The sequence below is a fragment of the Petaurus breviceps genome, unplaced genomic scaffold, assembly GCF_028583685.1.
Source record: "Petaurus breviceps papuanus isolate PSGF00001 unplaced genomic scaffold, PetGlider_PUasm1.0 90775, whole genome shotgun sequence".
In the NCBI taxonomy this organism is placed as follows: Eukaryota; Metazoa; Chordata; class Mammalia; order Diprotodontia; family Petauridae; genus Petaurus; species Petaurus breviceps.
The window spans coordinates 10,073,056-10,093,029 of NW_027187342.1; the positions used below are offsets into that span (position 1 = coordinate 10,073,056).

Sequence of the window (19,974 nt, forward strand, 5' to 3'; positions counted from 1 at the left end):
AATTCAGAACAATAGATAATCCAAGTCATTTCTCTGTAGCTGTAAAACAAGAAAAGGCCAGTTACAGATTGTTCCCTCCTCTCTCTCACCCATCCCCACCCCCAACCAATCCCCCTTCTTTCAGCAGCTGGTATGGGAATCACCTATAGAGGGGAGAAGATTCTGAATGTAGATAACAGTTTTGGAGATAGTTGAGAATTTACTTTGTAAGGGAAAAAATATTTAAAGGTTATAATCATAAGTAATCACAACTTATTTTTTTCCTTCAGGTATAATGGGTCACTCCCAAATGGTGATAGAGGAAGGAGAAAAAGTAGGTTTGCTTTGTTTAAAAGACCTAAGGCAAATGGGGTGAAGCCTAGCACTGTGCATATTGCCTGCACTCCTCAAGCTGCAAAGGTAATTAGACTTTTGTATGAAAAGGAAAAGTCAACTTTGGGTGGGGAAATCAAGTGTGCTTGAGTTGATTATCCTATTCTAATTTCTCCGAATGACATTGAGAACTCCAGGTTCTCAAAGGCTATAACAGCAAAACAGTAAGCCTTAGTGGATCCCACCAAGCTTGAGTGACTTAGAATGTGGTTTTCTTGACAGATGATATATCTGAAGATCAATATAAGTTTGAAAGCAGAGAGAGTGAGAGAGAGAGAGAGAGTGTGTGTGTGTGTGTGTGTGTGTGTGTGTGTGTGATTTCTACTTCATCTTCCTTTCTCTGAGCTTAGATAGTTATCTGTATCGTAATCCAGGAAAGGTTAAAGGAATACTGGTGTTAACCAACATAAAGTTAGAAGGAATAGTTTAGATACTAATTCTGCATTCAAGAAGTTTATAATTAATACAGATACAATTCATATCAAAAATAAAACTGTAGTCATTGCATCAGTTTTTTTTTAACATTCAACCCCTAGATTGAGCCCTCCCTTGAAAACAAAACAATCTACCCCCAATTAAAAATCCAATGGTCCAATCAGTGACCATTTTTGACACTATAAATTCTGCCCTAGTTGTAGTCTCCTGCCTCTCTGTTTCTTACAGTATTTGGATAGGCATGTAGGGTTCAGTACTGATCTCTCCTGAGAGACTTTTCAGGGGAAGGAAAAATTAAGAAGGGTAAGAAGTACTTAGGTTTTCTCTTCTCCTATGATCTTCCTCCCATCATAACACAGTTTTCCTTATTTTGCTAATTAACCCATTGCTGTCAGGAAATACCCCAAGTCTTGGGCTAGTCCTAAACTTCCACCCTTCCTCTGACTTCATTTTTTTTCTTTCCAATCTTGATCTTATAATTAAGCAATTCAGTTATACACTGCCCTTTATGCTTAAATTTATTTTTATTTTCTTCGTGTCTTATTACCAAATGTGTGTGTGTGCAAAACATCAATTCTGAATTATCATCCACCTTTTCTCCTGTTCAAATGCTACTGAATTATGTTAGATTAAGTCATGTGTCTATGCTCACTGACTCTTCTATAAATGTATGCTATCTGCTCTCAACTCTGCTCATTCCTACAAGGCAATCCTTTTACTTTTCCCTAATTCACCATTTGGGCACTGGGTGATGCAATGGATAGAGTGCTGCACCTGGAATCAGGAAGACCTGAGGTCAAAAATGTACAAGCTGTGTGACCCTGGGCAAGCCACTTCACCCTGTTTGCCTTGGTTTCCTTTTCTGTAAAATGAGCTGGAGAAGGAAATGGCAAACCATTCCAGTACCTTAGCCAAGAAAATCCAAATGTGGTCATGAAGAGTTGGATACAACCAACCAACCACCATGAAATTCACTGTTTATCAAACTCAACCATAGCATCTATTCCAAACCTTTTCATCTTCTCATCTCCTACATTACCCTATTCCCTCTCATCGAGAGGACCTTGTCTCATACTTTACTGAGAAAATAAGAGACCATCTCCATGAGCTTCCTCCTTCCTTCCCTCTTTTCTATATCACTAATTTTCCATCTACTGACTCCTTCCTATTGCTTATACATATAGCCGAATCTTCTCCCTCCTTTAAAAAAAAAACACCCTCACTTATTATAGAAAGAGCTAAATTGCCACCACTTCTCATCTCACTGATTTCTCATTTCCTTATAATCTGGCTTCCGACCTTGTAATGCAACTGAAACTTGTTTCTCCAAAACTACCAATTCTTAATTGCCTAAGTTATTTTTACTTAGCCTTCTTCATTAATTTGACCTCACTTCAGCTTTTGAAACTGGACACTTCACTCACCTCCTCCCTTCTCTGTGTATCCAGAAGGATACTTTTTCTTCTCTGGGTTGTTCAGACATGGCTCTTTCCTGATTCTCCTACCTGTCTGACTATTCTTTTCAATCTCTTTTGCTAGATCATCATTTAAGAAGGCATATCCTTTAGCCCTGTGCCCATGGGTGATCCCCAAGCCTCTGCCCTAAACGCTCTTTTCTCTTTTAACACTTTCTCTTGATCTTATTTCATCAGAGCTCATGGATTCAGTTATCATCTATACATGTGACTCGAGATTCTTGTATAGCCCTAGTCTTTCTCCTGAGTTCTAATCCCATGTTTCCATCTTCCAATTGAACATTTCCAACTGGACGTCCCATAGGCATCTCAAACTCAGTTGTCCAAAGTAGAGCTTATTATTTCTATATGTACCCTTCCCTAAACTATCCTTCTTGACCTCTCTCTTTCTATAGAGGTCACTACCATTCTTCGCATTTTCAGTCTGTAATTTTTTTACCCTCTACCCTAGATAACCAATCAGTTGCCACAACTTGTTGATTATCTGATTCTGCCTCCATTACATTTATTACATTTGTCCTCTTCACTCCACTCACATGACCAGTATCCTTATTTGGGCACACCACATCTTTTCTTAATTAGGGTCTTAGCCTTCAGTCTCTTTCCTTTCCAGTCCATTTTTCACACAGCTGTCATATTAATAGTCCTAAAGCATAGAACCGTGTTATTCTTCTGTCAGGAAACTCCATTGGCTCTCTGTTGCCTAGAAGACACAAGCTCCTCTGTTTGGCATTAAAAGCCCTTCACAATTGAACTTCACTTTGACTTTCCAGGCTCATTGAACAGTAATAATTCCTCTTCATGCATATCTAAACCAGCCTGCATGCCAGTCTTTGTACATGAAACTTTTCATGCCATTGTCAACAACTATTCCCCATGCTTGAAATGCTCTTCTTTCTCACTTATGCCTTTTGGAACTCCTTGGCTCCTTCAAGACTCTAGAAATGTCTATTCCTACTCAAGAATCATCCCTGTTCCCACCCATATGGTAGGGCTCTTCCTGCCCATCCTCCCTTCCCCAACTGTGTTGTATTTACTCTGGTTTTGTTTTGTTTTTTACTTAATCTGCCTTCATGTTGTATGTCCCTCTCCCCTTGTGCCTGGCATATAGTAGCTTCTTATGTTACAAATGCTTGTTGAAGGAATAAAGTTGCTATTGAAGGGCTTATTACTCAGGCGTATAGGGATTTGGGACTACTAGCATCTGCAACCTTAGCATTCAGCCCAATAAGAACTCACCAAAGACCTAATTTGACCAAATTTTCATCACCATCCTAAAAGTAGAGTTAGCTGAAAAATACTTGGAATGTTTGTTTTTATAAGTATTTTTGTCATCAAACTTTGACTTTAATGTATAACCCACACTTGATAAAAAATTCTGTCCTCATAATGTTTTATTGCTTACAGATAAACTATCACTTTGAGACCAAGTAAAAAGGCATAGTATTGAAACTTTAATCAGTATACATATTTGTTCATTAGCTTCTTTGCTGTGGGAAAGTTAGAAGTATAGTCACATCAGCATCATGTTCATTTTCTTTTGTGATGCTTAATCATTCATTGTACCTTTTTATGTCTAGCCAGCATATGGCTAACACTTGGCATCACTAAGATGTGTCTCTCATAGCAACTTCTGAGACTAAAAGCATGGTTAAGAGAAACTGTTAAATCTGCTTTTCTACAAATTTATTCTTTTATTCTAACTTTATTCTTTTATTTCAAAAAGATTTTTATTCCATTCATACATGTCTAATAATTTTTTTAGTATCTTCCTTTTTAAAATGGTTTTAAGAATTTTCAGTCTTTATGTAGTCTTTTGGTTTAGATGATTTAATTTTAATATTGTATGATAGGTAGACCCAAAGATTTATGGTGTGTTTTTAAATCTTAATAAGAATTAGAAGGCAAACATTTACGGCTTTGGTACATTGTTTCTAAAATCTGTTACTACAAGGACTTAGCAAATATTGCACTACTAATGTCTAAACCATCTCATTTTATGTTTAAAAATCTGTATTGTGTGGTTATAAAGACTAAGGGATGGATAGGAAAATGCTAGGGTACTGTGTGTCTTGGTGTGTCTGGAGGATGCTATGATGTTTGTGGTGCTGGTTTTGTTTTTCAAAAGTTGGTTTTAAGGGACAGCTAGGTGGCACAGTGAATAGAGCACTGGCCTTGGAGTCAGGAGGACCTGGGTTCAGATCTGGCCTCAGACACTTAACACACACACACACACACAAACCTAGCCGTGTGACCTTGGGCAAGTCACTTAACCCCATAGATTTGCCCGGATAATTTTTTGCGTCTTTTTCCTTTATCAAACCAAGGGAATTGAGTTAAATCACACAATTGATATAATCCTATTATTGGCCACTATTAGTCCTAAACTTCAGAGGAAAGACAAAAACAGATTTATTTTATATAACAATTATGCCTTTCTTGTTTTGATATATAAATATTCTGTTATCATTGTCTTCCATGCTTAGTTGTGCTATTTACTTTTTCTTTCCTAGGCAATAAGCAATAAGGACCAACATAGCATATCATATACCTTGTCTCGAGCTCAGACAGTGGTGGTTGAATATACTCATGACAGCAACACTGATATGTTCCAGGTATCTCCAAATCTGCATTTTTTTTCTTCAGGATAATAACTACTTTGCTCTATTAGTTATTCTTCTGGTACAGTTAAGAATTCCTATTAAAAAACTAAAATATTAAAAAAGTATTCTATACTAATTAATACAGCATATTCTTCACACTCCCAATTAAAACAAGACCATTTTAGATTCTACATTTGCAGATTATTTGCATTGCACATAATCCATATGTGGTTAGCATAGATAAAGACTGATGGTTGATGATAGCTCAGAATGCTGTTCTCAGGAGGAGAGCTGTAGCTCTGGTCCTACCCAGGGGATTATCAAGAGGTGATTGACTACAAGGTGAGTTAACTATAATCGGTTCTGCCTTCTTAATCTCTTACCCAGGCAGTGCTACTGGTTATATAGACTGCTGGGGGCTAGATCACTTTCAACTCAAACAGTTTGTAAATAAACTTTTATCAGATCTCCATCCTTAACTTTGGATTTGGAATGTCTTTTTTTTTCCTTGATTATGTCCCATTAAAGGGGATTCTGAGATCAAATTGGAAAAAAAATCTTATGTATCAAAAACTCTCTTTGAAGTTTTTCAAAATATACTTGTAATGAATTATAGGGCCTTTCTTAAAATATTGTCTGTGCAGGTAATGTTTGTATCTGATATGCTTTTTTAACATGCTATTACTAAAATAGCCGCTTCAATGAAGATTTGGGTTAGAGATCTTGTTAGATCCTACAACAAAGTTATACTGTAAAAACAAAGATTTACTTAATTCTAACATTGGTGTTTTCACTGACAGCCAATTAAAGTGCCATTCAATATAATTTTTAAATTCAGTTTTTCAGAGGATTAGAAAATTCTTCCTAACATAAACACTTTATTGTGAATTTACTGGTAGAAAAGCCAGACATTTTCACATTGCATCAAAGTAGTTATTTTTTTAAAAATTATATTCTACTCTGTCAGAGCACAAATTCCTCTGATGTATTAGTTTGTGCCTTGAAGAATTGGCTTTCTCTTAGTATTTCTGAGACCTAGTTGTCTGGACCAGTAAGTTTTCCAGTCAGCTAAATATAGCTTCCAACTGTATTTTTTGCTGTACCTGGCAAAAGAAATATGTGTTTTATTCTCATTGTTTCTTCCCCAAAAGCAATCAGTTAGGCTGTGTATTTTCTATTTCCTTTCACAGTCAGCAAGAACAAATTTCAGGTATAGTTTAATACTAGTACCTGTAACACACACTTTTGGAATTTGTTGACATTTTACAAATTCACTTTTCTTTTTTGATATGTAACTTCATTAATACTATTGGCTTACCTTTTTCAACTCCAGTCTGTAATGAAAAAGTGGCTCTTCTTGCCAACATGAACAGCTGTATATTCACCCTTTATTCCATCTCCTTTTATCCTCTCTAGAAAATTGCTACCGCAGTTATATTCTTTGCTTGCCTCCCTGCCTGTACCTGTGTCACACACACACGCGCACACATGCACACCCCCTCTCTCTTCATTTTCTCCTTATCCACTGGTTTTGTCTTTTTGCTGATCAAAAATACCAAGCTTTCCCTGTCATCCTCTCAGGCTTCATCCTATATTTTTCATCCTTTTTACAGATAAACTCCCAAGAAAAAAACTGTTGACACCCATTATCTCTACTTTCTCTAGTTCCTCTTCTCCCACTCAATCCTCAGCCCTTCTCATGATAGCTTCTAAACCTCATCACTCAGCTGAACCTGCTTCCAAAGCTGCCAGTAATCTCTTAATTGACAAATCCAGTGACTTTTTCTCAGTCCTCATCCTTCTTGACCTCTGCAGCATTTGGCAGGGTTGACCATTCTTTCTTCTCTGGGTTTTTGTGAAATTGCTATCTTGGTTCTCCTCCTACCTCTCTGATCCTTCTGGGCTTCCTTATTAGAGCATCCTTGATATTGTTCCCCCTCCAGCTCTAGGTGTTTTCTAAAACTCTTTCCTGGACCATCGTATCTTCTCTGTGCATTCACTCTTTCAGTCATCTCATTAGTTCCTGTGAGATTCAGTTATCTCTGTGCAAATGAATCCCAGATATATATCTAGCTCCAGTTGCCCATCACTAACTATTAAATATTTCAAACTGGATTTCCCATTGCTATCTCAAACTCATTCTAGCAAAAACAGAATATATTATCATCCCCAAACCTACCCCTCTACCCAAGCTTTTTTATTTCTCCCAAAGATACTAATATCATTCTTGGGTTTGCAGCTCTGAAATTATCCTTGGTGTTTCACTCTCTCATTATGCAATGATTTGCCAGATCTTATCATTTCTGCCTCAACAACATATCTCATATCTGTCCCCTTCTTTTTACTCATTCCCCCTCATTTAGGCTTCTGCCACCTCTCTTTGGACTTTTGCAGTCATTTCCCTAACGGATATCATTGCCTTAAGTTAACTGCCCAAGTAGTTTTTCTAAAATGTTGGTCTGACTATGACTAGTTACCTCATTCATACCCTTCAGTAAATTCCAGTGTCTCCCTATTACCTCTGTGCTGAAATACAAATTTCTCTCATTTTTAAAGCCCTTCCCAGCTTGGCTCCATTCTCTCTATCCAGCCTTAAATAGTTATCCTCTTTCCTGCACTCTGTGGTCCAACCATACTAGTCTTCTTGTGTTCCTGACATGTGACACTTCATCTCTGAACTTTGCACAGGCTTTCTGTCCTTTTGTCCTTAAAATATACTCCCTCCCCACTTCCACCTCCTAGAATTCATAATTTTCTTCAAAACTCAGCTTAAGTGCTGACTTCTACATGAAGCCTTTCCTGATTTTCACCCCTCTCAATCCCCACCTCCCAAAAAATTCATTGTGTATATATGTATTATATCTCCTGTGTATACATGCTGTCTTCACTGATCTAATGTAAATTCCTTGAGGACAGAGATTATTAATTTCTCCCTTCGTATTTCTTATCACCAACTTCAGTGCCTGGAACATAATAGATTTTTGGCACAAAGGATCTTTTAAATTTGGGAAACATCAGTGTATTTTGTAAAAGCCTGGTGCTATTTTTTCAGGCACAAAAGAAGCTAGAAATAATAAAGGCCTCCTATCTAGTAACACCTATAAACCAGACAATTGAGGCATTTTAATGCTATCCAAAAAGATACAGTGAAAGCCTTCATATCTTCCATGAAGATAACCACTTCCCCAAAAGTACAGTTTTGTTTACAAGTATATTTGTGCTAATATAAGACTAATGAGGTTCAGGGAGGCAAAGAAATACGTCTTCCAAATCTTTGGTTTGGTTAGAAAATAATTTTCTCTAGTATCTACACTTTTCAATTAAAAAAAAACTGTCTCCTGATATAAACTAATGAAGTAGACTTACAAGCAAACATGTGAGATGTTAATTCAGTTGGAAAACTGTTTCAAGGTATCATTTCATGGAGGCTCCCTCAAAATGAAATTAAGTTGAAAATGACATTTGCCATGGTGTAGGAATAACGTATTAAGAAGGTTTTTAGTCTATATATAATTCAGCTACCAGGCAGTCTCAAATATATAAAGCACAGAAGGGAGCTTTTAGAATAGTGAATGGAAAGAATTACAGGCCTTGGAGCCAGAAGAACCAAGTACATTCCAGTTCTCTTACTAGTTAGGTGTCCTTGTTCAAGTCACTTAACATTTATAAACCTCAGTTTCATCATCTTTAAAGCAGAGGTGAGATGGGGAGAGGAGGAAGTTAATATCTGACCTCCTTAGTTCACACAATTGTCATAAGGATAAAATGAGAGAATATGTATGTGAAAGAAAAGTGGTGGTATCATATGTACACACACACACACATTTTGAATAGCCAAAGTAGATTTCACTAAAAATGCATTTTATGAGGGCGGCTAGGTGGCACAGTGAATAGAGCACTGGCCTTGCAGTCAGGAGGACCTGAGTTCAAATATGGCCTCAGACACTTAACACTTACTAGCTATGTGACCTTGGGCAAGTCACTTAACTCCAGATGCCCTCCAAAAATCAAAAAAATAAAAATGCATTTTATTCTTAAAGAAACTTCTGTAAGCTTCTTTCCAAACTAAGTTTGTACACAGTTCTAACAAGTTCTTTGGCTTCTCTACCCATAGCATATATTAGAAGCAGAAATGCACTAGTTCAAAAAAAACATGGCTTTTGAGGACCATTGAGTGTAGGGGGCGCATTCCTAAACACCCCTTAAAAGCCTCTGAGGACATAACAGTACAGTTATTACTGTTCACAATGACTGCATTCAGCAGTGATCCTAAGTCACTAAAAAATTCATTTATATTCAGTATATTTTAAGAAGGCAGGAGAGTGTGTAGAATGCATGTTAGAAAGGTTTCTTTTCAAAACATTTAAAATAATCTTTGATGTTTAAAGGTACCAACCTTCATCTGGCTAGGAGGATTACAGGTAAATGCAATTTTTCTATAATAATTCAAAGTCACAAGTCTATGCATAAATTCATGCTACAAAATGATTACTGTATTAGAAATAGTCCTCCAAATGGTTGTTTCTAAGGACATAACGATCTCACACCTGAAAGTAGTAACTTTGAACCTTGGAAACTTAAGAGATTTGTTGCTCTAAAAACCCTTTTGTTCTCCATTATGTTAAATAAGTTTTCTTCAGGGATTTTATAATCTTTTATTTCTTCCCCAGATTGGACGATCTACTGAAAGTCCCATTGATTTTGTGGTAACTGATACGGTTCCTGGAAGTCAGAGCAATTCTGATACACAGTCAGTGCAAAGTACTATCTCAAGATTTGCATGTCGAATAATATGTGAACGGAATCCTCCCTTCACAGCCAGGATATATGCTGCAGGATTTGACTCATCAAAGAACATCTTCCTTGGGGTAAAAAATCTTTTTTCCTGAATCAGGCTTTACACTTAATACCAGCTTGTAATTCATAATTACAGATAAATGGATGTTCTTTCATTGTTGCTCTTCTAGGAAAAGGCTGCCAAGTGGAAGACTGCAGACGGGCAAATGGATGGTTTGACCACAAATGGAGTTCTTGTTATGCATCCACGCAATGGTTTTACTGAAGATTCTAAACCAGGGGTATGGAGAGAAATCTCGGTTTGTGGAAATGTATTCAGCCTGCGTGAAACCAGATCAGCTCAGCAAAGAGGAAAGATGGTAAGTTGGGAGAGAACTTTTTAATTCAATTTTCCACAATCAAGAAGGTACCAGGTGTCAATAGTGACTTGAAATAAATAGAATCTTATACTTGCATCTGCTAATGCAAGAGCACCATGTCCGTATGCACGAGGTTTACATACAAATTGTCATGTATAAAAATACTAAATATGATGCTAGATGATAACTCACCATTTTACATTCTTGTAATTACCTTCCCCATTTCTTATATTTATTACATCATTCTGAAATCCATAGTTTCCTAACTTGAAAGCTACAAAGGATGAAATCTGGATGGTGTTTGATTCTATTTTTACCATCTACATTTCGTTGGAGGTCTTCCCATCTTTTGCCTGTGGTTTTTTATCTGGTTCAAAATATTGTTACCATTTCAATTATCTACCATCACCTTGCAACTTCAAAAGCACATGTCATTTTCTCAAGTTACAGCATCTTCATTTCTAAACATCTCTTTTGTAATGACTGTGCTCCAAGGATTTTGATGAGCTCCTAAACAGCATTAATGGGATATTTAGTGTTCTTTATAAGCAACATCAAAAACTAAAATGATTATGTGTAAAGCCAAATTAACACTGCCTCTTCTTTCCCTTCATGGCTCCTTCCCCCCCAACCCAGGTGGAAATTGAAACCAACCAGTTACAGGATGGCTCCTTGATTGACCTGTGTGGTGCCACTTTGCTGTGGCGGACAGCAGAAGGCCTTTCACACACTCCAACAGTAAAGCATCTGGAAGCTTTGAGACAGGAGATCAATGCTGCACGGCCTCAGTGCCCTGTTGGGTTCAACACACTTGCTTTTCCTAGTATGAAAAGAAAAGATGTCGTTGATGAAAAGCAGCCCTGGGTATATCTGAACTGTGGCCATGTTCACGGGTATCACAACTGGGGAAACAAAGAAGAGAGAGATGGGAAGGACCGTGAATGCCCCATGTGTAGGTCAGTTGGCCCCTACGTCCCCCTCTGGCTTGGCTGCGAAGCTGGATTTTACGTGGACGCTGGCCCTCCAACTCATGCCTTCAGCCCTTGTGGGCATGTGTGTTCAGAGAAAACAACTGCCTACTGGTCCCAGATCCCGCTTCCTCATGGCACTCACACTTTCCATGCGGCCTGCCCCTTTTGTGCACACCAACTGGCTGGCGAGCAGGGCTATATCAGACTCATATTCCAAGGACCTCTAGACTAATAAACATGCATTAAGGTGGCACTAAATTTATAAGCTAAGTGATGCAGGTCTTTTCCACCAATTGTCTACAAATTTCTCTGCTTTGATCATTTGCATTAAGATAAAGACTTTTTTAAAAAAAAAATTTTTTTGTATTTGTAACAAAAATTCCTGAACAAAGTCTGGAAAAGTCAAGCAAAGGAATCTGGTGCATTTCCAGACTTCCATATTCTGTGTCTGAGTATATATTTTGAAGAAAGAATTACAGCCTAATTCAATGCCTTCATTTCTGTGTTTTTTGAATCACTCCTCGGTGTCTAAGAGATGTTTTGTATTACTGAGGTACTGTTGGTTCAAACTATGTTAGTTTACAGTTTGGATGCAAACATTGTAAAATACAACAACATGTATATTAACTTTCTTTTTCTATTTATCTTCTTTATAGAAAATCTGAGAGTGTATTTGCTAGAGTAGCACAGTAGTGTAACATCCCTGGTGTGGATGCTTTGAGTCGCTAGCTGAGGGCAGGGATTTGCAAGGTTAGGAAAAACATTATGAAACAATCTTTTCTTTTTTTAATCAAAAATAGTATTAAATTTGGTAGATTTAGTAGAATGCTTTGTAAAACTGAATTCATGCAAATTACATTGTGTAAGATTTGTTTTTAACCACAATAAAGATGATCAGGAAGGATTTTCTTAAAATGTTTCTCTAGTGTGTAGTACTATAATAAAAGAACTTATCACTAAGAAACATTTTATATGCTCCTTTGAATATGCAATTTAATCTAGATTATATATTTTTCTCCCATGATAACTAATCTGTTTTTAGTATTAGCAACATTCGGCAGGTTTATTTTTTTTTTTTAGACACAAACTGTGGTTCATCTGTTCACTGGAAAAATCTTTCATAATTAGAAACTGCATAAATTAGCAAGGAGGGAGAGTGACTTGACTTTTTAGAAAAAGAGATGCTTAAATTGGATGTTCTACATTTGGCCTTATCTACAGATTTGAGGATATAAAGATATAGACATAGAAATACAGTGGTTTGAATGGTAAAAATACGTTTGTCTTTGAACCTAGAAGACCAGTACCTAACCTGTGGCCTTAGGTCCTCAAAAATGATTGATTTGCATTAGAACTTTCAGTGAAAATCAGGTTTAAGTCTCAGTATACCCATAATGCACCGGTCACTTCAGTGGGTGATAGTGAACAATAGTAATAGGAAAACTGAAAGAGATTGTACACAAAGTTTGCTCATGAGCCTTTAAAACTTTGCTTTCAAGAAGCATGAAAATTCCCTCCTTTTTTCATGCACTGAATACATAAAAGTTATAGATACGTATGCTACATCAAAAAAGGGTCTTGTGACACATTTGTAAACCAGTATACCCCAGAATTAGGTTGAGGTTTTTCCATTTATGATGTTTTTCCTTTGGTTTGAGAAAAAAAAGGTATATAATAAAAATTGACAATAGCAAATTCCTGTACTTTGTAGCATAGCTTTGATTTTTCTCAGTAAAAAGAACAAAAAAGAATCTTGCTTAGAAGCCATGAACTGTTTTACTTCAGCTGTCAAACTTTCCTTGTTTTTTTTTTAAAAAAACAAAAACAAAAAACAATTGTTTGGATTCACTCAGGAAATGCATGTCAGGAAACCTGTATCATAAGTATAAGTAACTGCTGTTACACCCTTTTCATAGAAATATAATTGTTTTTGAAATTTTCTAGATTGTTCACATGCATTGTGACTGATGCAACAAAGAAATCAACCCCTATATTGTATTTGTTTTAATCATTTCTGTTTGGGTTATACCATAGCTAATTTTTTTTTGCAATTTAATTTATTCAAACTGTAAGTAAACACTTTTCAAAATAGAAATGTGAAGCTTTTTTCTTTTGGTTTAAGGTGTTTGGGAGGGGGTTGTATGTGAGAAAAAGGAGACAGGAATGGGAGACTGGGGATGTGGGGGAGAAAGCAGGCTATCTCACAGACTGGAAGAATTCATTTCAAGTAAGTGAAAGGTTTACGTTTAATATATCAGCCCTTTCTCTTTCCAAAGCATTTCTTTACTTAGGATCACTCAATCAGTAAACATTTATTAAGCACCTACTAGGTGCCAGGCACTATACTAAACCCTGAGAATACCAAAAGATGCATAAGACAATCCCTGCCTTACAGGAATTTACATTCTAATGGGGGAGACAGCATGCCAAAAAAAAAAAAAAGATACAAAACAAGCTATAGATAAATAAGAAATAAATTAAAAGAGGGAAGACACTAGATTTAAGAGGGGTTGAGAAGGGTTCCCTGTAAAAGATAGGATTCTAGAAGCCAAGGAGTTCAGTAGTTGGAGCAGAAAAGCGAGAGCATGCTAGGCATAAACAGCCAGAGAAAATGCCCAGAACTGAGATGGAGCAACCAGAAGGCCGGTGTTATCACATTATCACATGCCAGGAAATAAGGTGTAAGAGACTGCACAGGTAGAAGGAGCCAAGCTAAGAATGGCTTTGAATGCCAAACAGAGCATTTTGTATTTGCTCCTGGGAGTATTAGGAAGCCACTGAAATTTATTGCATGGGGGAAAAGTGGGAGTGGAGAGGAAGGGGGTGGGGGAGTGACATGATGATTGGACCTGTACTCTAGAAAAATTGCCTTGGAGGATGGGATTGGAATGGGGAAAGACTTGAGGCAGGCAGGCTGTTGCCATAATCAAAGTGTAAGGTGATAAGGGCCTGCAGTAGAATGGTGACAGTCTCAGAGGAGAGAAGAGGACAAATTTAAGAAATGAAATCTACAGACCTTGGCAACAGCTTGGATGGGGGGCAAGGATGAGGCGCGGTGAGGAACCTAGGCTGACTCCTAGGATGTGAGCCTGAGGGACTGGGAAGATACGGGGAAGAAAGGCTTTAGAGGGAAAGACAGTGAGTACTGTTTTGGACATTCAGCTCAAGAAGTCTGAAAAGTAGTTGGAGATTCTAGATTAAAGAGAGACTGGGACAGGATAGGTAGATTTTTAAATTATCCAGCATAAAGATGCAATTAAATCCATGTGAGGTGGTGAGATCAAGTGAAGTGGTGGTATCAAGGGAAAAGAGAAGAGGGCCCAGGAAACATCGACAGAGGGTGTGATCTGGAGGAAGTCCCAGAAAGGAGACAGAAGGGCAGATAGGAGGAAAACCAGGAGAAAGTGTCCTGGAATCCTTGAGAGAAGAGTATCAAGGAAGAGGGAGGGATCAACAGTGCCAAAGTATGCAGAGAATTCAAGGAGGACTGAGAAAACATTTGGAAAGAGCTATAGTTTGGTCAAATTAGACCAGAACAATTTGTTCAGTTGTTTCCATCTAGTCTGACCCTTCATGATTCCATTTGAGGTTTTCTTAGCAAAGATACTGGAGTGGGGGCGGCCAGGTGGCTCAGCGAGTAAGAGCACCGGCTCCAGTGTCGCGATGTTCTGGGAATCGAACCTGGGCTCAGACACTTAGCACCACACCCAGAAATAACTGGCCGTGTAACCTTGAGCAAGTTACTTAACCCCAATTGCTTTAAAAAAAAAAAAAAGATACCGGAGTGATTTGCCATTTCCTTCTCCAGCTCATTTTACAGGTGAAGAAACTGAGGCAAACTGGCTTGCTCAGGATAGCACAGCTAGTAAGTGTCTGAGGCCAGATTTGAACTCAGGAAGATGTCTTCCTGACTACAGGCCTGGTGCTCTATGTCACCTTGCTGCCCCTACACGTACCCCCGTTTTACAAGGGAAGAAATTAAAGGCTCAGAGTGGCTATAAATTACTCTCCCAAGGTCAGACAGGTAAGTAGAAAGTGGCAAAACTGGGATTTGAACTCAAGTCTTGGTCCAAATCTTGGCACCATGCTGCCTCTTATTTGAATTATTGAAACAGATTGTCCCTGATTCTAAAGTAGTCAGTCCCCTGGTAGGGAATTCATCTTTTAGGAAACATGAATCAGAAGGGACTTAAGGCTCCATCTATTCTAACGTGCTTGAACAAAACCATTTAGTAGCTGTTTGTGGTGCTGCTTAAATGATATCAAAGTGGCCTGAAAGAATTAGGAAACTTCCCAACATGTTTAACCTTTCAAGAGATTTTACAAAGTAAAATTGAGTAAATTTTACCTATAGAGTAGGTGAACTGGGTTCCCTGCATAAGGAACTCAAACTCTGAGATGTCAGAAGTTGTGAAAACTCATATTAGCATGATGCTGCTGCCTCAGGAAATGTTATTGATAAATTATATTTAAACCTAACTATGACCTCACAAAGTTCCATTAGAAAGCTGCTTGGCCAGTCACTATAACATTGTTCCTGTGAAACTTAGAAACCTGTAATTTCACACACACACACCCTTAATTCCTTACAATGAGCTAAGTTGCTAAATTCTGCCGTTTAGTTTGAGAGAATTTTTTATTTCAGTTCTTCCTTTCACCAGGGCCTAATGATGTATCTTCGACTGTTAGATGGAATAGTCTGAATTAAGAATATGTGAATGTTCTCTAATGGTTGTATTTAGACCAAGACTTCACAACAACCTCAAGGAGAAAACTTGTTAATATTTTTAGTTTAGGCTTTTTATCTGAGGGATCTCTGGTTCTTCTGACTTGGCCAACAAAGGAAATTAATTTCTTAGCCTCATTTTACCTCACGGTCATGAAACAAGTCAAGGCAAAAGTTAAGAGTAGGATCATTCAACAGGGTTGTTTTCTTTAAACCATTAGAATTCCCATACCTCAATGTATATGGCCTTACTATAACATGTTAAAACAAGTAAGAAAGTGCTTTCTAGCAATATGAAATTATATTGAGTAATATCAGATATCTCATATTGCCAGGAATATTACCAAATTCAATCTTTAGCGATTGCTGACAGTATGATTTGTCATATTTATAGGTCCCTTAGCATCCTTTAAAGCCAATAGTTTGAAACTTCCTCCATCAGATCTTTTAAAGGTTAATTTGACACTTACTAAGCTATTTATATGCCTATTGCAAAACACTTGTTTTACTACTATTTCCCTACCTGTCTTATGGGAGCAGAGGTGGGAGAAGGTGGAGAGAGTGGAAGTGTTGATGGACATGAAATAACAAAGAAAGGAAAAAAGTCCAACAGCCTGGATAGTTCAGATAAAAAAAGTCGAGACTGATAGATCCATCTTGAGACAAAATATTCTACATGGTGTCTTTTCAAAAGTTGTTTTACCTGAGGGTGAAATTCTCCAGGTGTTTCTGTTTTGGTATAACATTGTGTTGTACTGTTGCATGGAGAAGTAAAGTACCTCTTCAGTGAGACCCATGAGCACTCCAGAGAAGTTGACCATGACCATGCAATCTTCAAAGAAAAAAATCTGGTGGTGCATAAAGAATGCATAGTGCCCTGATTATGTCATGTAGTTGGGTGCTCACTGAGTCAGTCTGTCAGTATAGATATGGACAGATATTACTGATGGGCATTGAGTAGGGCCTAAAATCAAAGAGGAAGGTGAGAGAGGTCTGGCTTGCATTTAGGAAATTATGTAATGTTTTAAGTACTCTCCAACTGCTCCCTAACATAGATGGCCACCATTTCAACCCAATCCAGTGTTGTTATATGACTGTGAATCACCAAACACTACAAAGTCATAATAATCAAAATCATGACTAGCCTAGAAAGTAATGGGGAAGCTATAGCAAGTTTCAGAAGGCAAAAGCATTTTGCTGACAATGACTTGCATGCAAGAAGTAACGTAAAAAAAGTTACCAAGGATACATATGATTAGAAAAGGAGGTGGGTTGGTCATGGAGCAAGAGCAAAGAATTACAGGTCTGTTGTTCAGTTGTTTCAGTCATTTCAGTCCATGTCTATCTCTTCATGACCTTATTTGGGGTTTTCTTTTTGCAATTTCTTTCAAGTCATTTCACAGATGAGAAAACTGAGTTAAGTGATTTAACCATTGTCACATAGCTAATAAGTGTCTGAAGCAGGATTTGAACTCGGGTCTTTCTGACTCTGAGTTGGGTGCTGTATCTACTGTGCCACCTTGCTGTCCATTGGGAAGATTTCGTGTTATGCTATTCTCCAAAATATACTGAAAGGCAAAAAGGAAGCTATTAGGTAGATCCTCTTTGGATAATTTATAGTCAGGACCAGAAGGGACAGGTTGAGTTTCAGTTTGCATTTGTGAAGAGAATATCCATGGATCTAAAAAATATGTTTATGGATTCAAATGAGTTAATATGTTTAAAAAACAGTTTAATTTAATTCAAAATCACTTTGCCTTCACTCTGACTTTTACCAGGCAAAGAAAGCCCAGTTCCACAGCTGGAGTAAGATGCCAACGGCAGAACCCATAGCTGGTTCTGCTAACCTGACAAGTTAGTGAAATGAAAATCCAAGCCAGAACTTTGGGGGATCCAGGTAAACTTGGCAGAGAAAGAACAATGTTCTTTCCTTGTTCCTTTATAGTGTAGCTCCATCTTACAAGTCATGTAAAACTTAAGGCCTGACTCTCAGAAATTTATGGTTTCAGTACTGTTAGGCACTTAAAATAGATTCTTTCTATTTACATAAGTGTTTCTATTCCCCCTTTAATACAAAACAACCATTGAAGTAATGTTTGGGTGGAGTTTCACAAGTAGGAGGAATTCTTCTGACAGATCTCTCCTGTCAGATAGCCTAGAGGGTAATGGGGAAGCACTTATCCATAGTCTAGTCTTTGGATATCAGGATTAATGTTCCTTTGCTAGAGGGCAGGTAGCAGTGTGCAGTTATTCACTGTAAATAAAGAGAGTGAGTCAGGTGGATTCAGAAAAGGTAAGATGAGTCTCCTGCCCTTTTTAGTTGTCCTTAACTTTCCTGTGACTGAGTAATATCAATCAATGAATTAAGCTGCCAGAAGGGCTTCTAGGTTTCCAGCTTAGAGTCAGGAAGACTCATTTTCCTGAGTTCAAATGTGGCCTCACACACTTAGTAGCTGTGTGACCCTGGGCAAGTCATTTAATCCTGTTTGCCTCAGTTTCCTCTTATGTAAAATGAAGTGGCAAACCACTCCAGTCTCTTTGCCAAGAAAACCCCAAATGGGGTGAAACAGAATTGGACATGACTGAAACACAGCTGAACAACAAAAATTGTAGGCCAGGCAGCATTCTAAGCGCTGTTTTGCATGTGTAAAGCAACTCCTTGAATGGCCTTGAGTCTCATGGCTATCCTATGGGAACTAAGGTAATTCAGTCCTTTGACAACAATAAATTAATAATCTCTACATTTTTTTCTCTTTAGTCCTGTGTTATAATGTGATAGTGACATAGCCACAGATGGTTAATCTATGGTCTCTTCACTTAGGGAATTCTGTTGCCCCTCAGAAGGGCTGCTAAGCAAAGAACCCTAAGTGAATTACAGACTTGTGTCCAGTATATCATTCCTAAACCATATGAAGAGAAGAGCCATCCAGATTATTGACTAATGGGAAAATTTCTGGGAGTCTCTAGTTTGGAAATAAAGCATAGGACAGTGACTTTTACTAGGTCAAATGCAATAATAAGACTTGAGGGGTGTCATCATTAAGCCTCAAGCTCTCAGCCTTGATTTGGAAATCTTTTCTATTTTTCAGTTGTTGTTTTTTTTATTGTCACTATTGATATTTTAATTCACTGTTAAACAGATCAGGAAAGAGAGAGGTATATACTGCTAAAAGAGTATGATAATAAACGCCATGCTTGTCATTTAAAAATTTTGGTTTTAATATGAGCTTCGAGGTAGAAATGGGGAATAGTTTTCTCCTAGAGTCTGGAAATCAGGAAGCCCTGAATTAAAATTTCACCTCAGACACTTGCTAACTGTGTGACCCTGGACAAGTCACTTAACCTTCGCCTCAGTTTCCTCAATTGTAAAATGGGAGTAATTACAGCATTTACCTCCCAAGTTTGTTAGGAAGGTAAAATTATATATTTGTAAAGCACTCTACAAACAATGCTAGCTATTATTATTATTACCTATGTCGTTTTATTATATTGGTCATTGTTGCGAGGCTTGTATTTATTGCTACTGTTGCTTTACCTCCCCATTCATTTCATAAGCCCTTTCACTACAACTTTTGACCCCAATACTCAAGCATAATTGTTCTTTCCATAGTTACTAACAATGTATTTTAAAATTTTTTATTATTTTATTTTATTACTTTTTCTTTATTTTATATTCTATATAATTCCCACCCCACCTTCCACAACAGAATGTAAGCTCCTTGGGAGCATTCATTGCTTCATTTTTGTCCATGGAATCCCCACTACCATCATAGTGCACAACACAGCATATGATTTTAGTAAACACTTATTGGTTGATCTATTGGTTAAAATATACTAATGTTAATGCATATGTTAAGATCACATAGGATTTCACCTTTTTGTGGCTAAATTCCATGATGTAATAACAATTAATTGTGTTCATTGATCTTCTGATTATTAATTAGTATCAACTGAGAAATAAAACAGGAAGACTTATCTTTGCTAGAGATGTATGCCACTGTCATAGTATTTGCTCAGCGTCAAGTCCAAATGGAAAAAGAAATCCCTGTGGATGGTGATGTTCTCCAAGTATTGATGTGATTGCTGTAAGTTGGAAATATCACACAGGCCTTCTTAATGAGATCTCCAATTAGTAAAGAGGCTGCCATAACCATTTACTTGGGAAAAAACACATGGATGAAGAGTATTAAAATGGGATAAAAAAAAATAGGTGGAAAGTCCATTGAACTGGTACAT

At 37.5% G+C, this 19,974-nt stretch overlaps 1 protein-coding gene across 3 annotated transcripts in view; it reads left to right on the forward strand.

Moving 5' to 3' along the window:
• PELI1 (pellino E3 ubiquitin protein ligase 1) overlaps positions 1-13,107 on the forward strand; it is a 71,986-nt gene extending 58,879 nt beyond the window's left edge. For all 3 annotated transcript variants that reach the window (XM_069068979.1, XM_069068981.1, XM_069068980.1), the window contains exons 3-7: positions 270-399; positions 4,796-4,897; positions 9,556-9,753; positions 9,853-10,041; positions 10,678-13,107. In XM_069068979.1, the coding sequence (XP_068925080.1) occupies positions 270-399; positions 4,796-4,897; positions 9,556-9,753; positions 9,853-10,041; positions 10,678-11,244 (1,186 nt within the window). In that variant the 3' untranslated portion in view covers positions 11,245-13,107. The remainder of the gene's footprint in view (positions 1-269; positions 400-4,795; positions 4,898-9,555; positions 9,754-9,852; positions 10,042-10,677) is intronic.
• Positions 13,108-19,974: the final 6,867 nt, after the last annotated feature.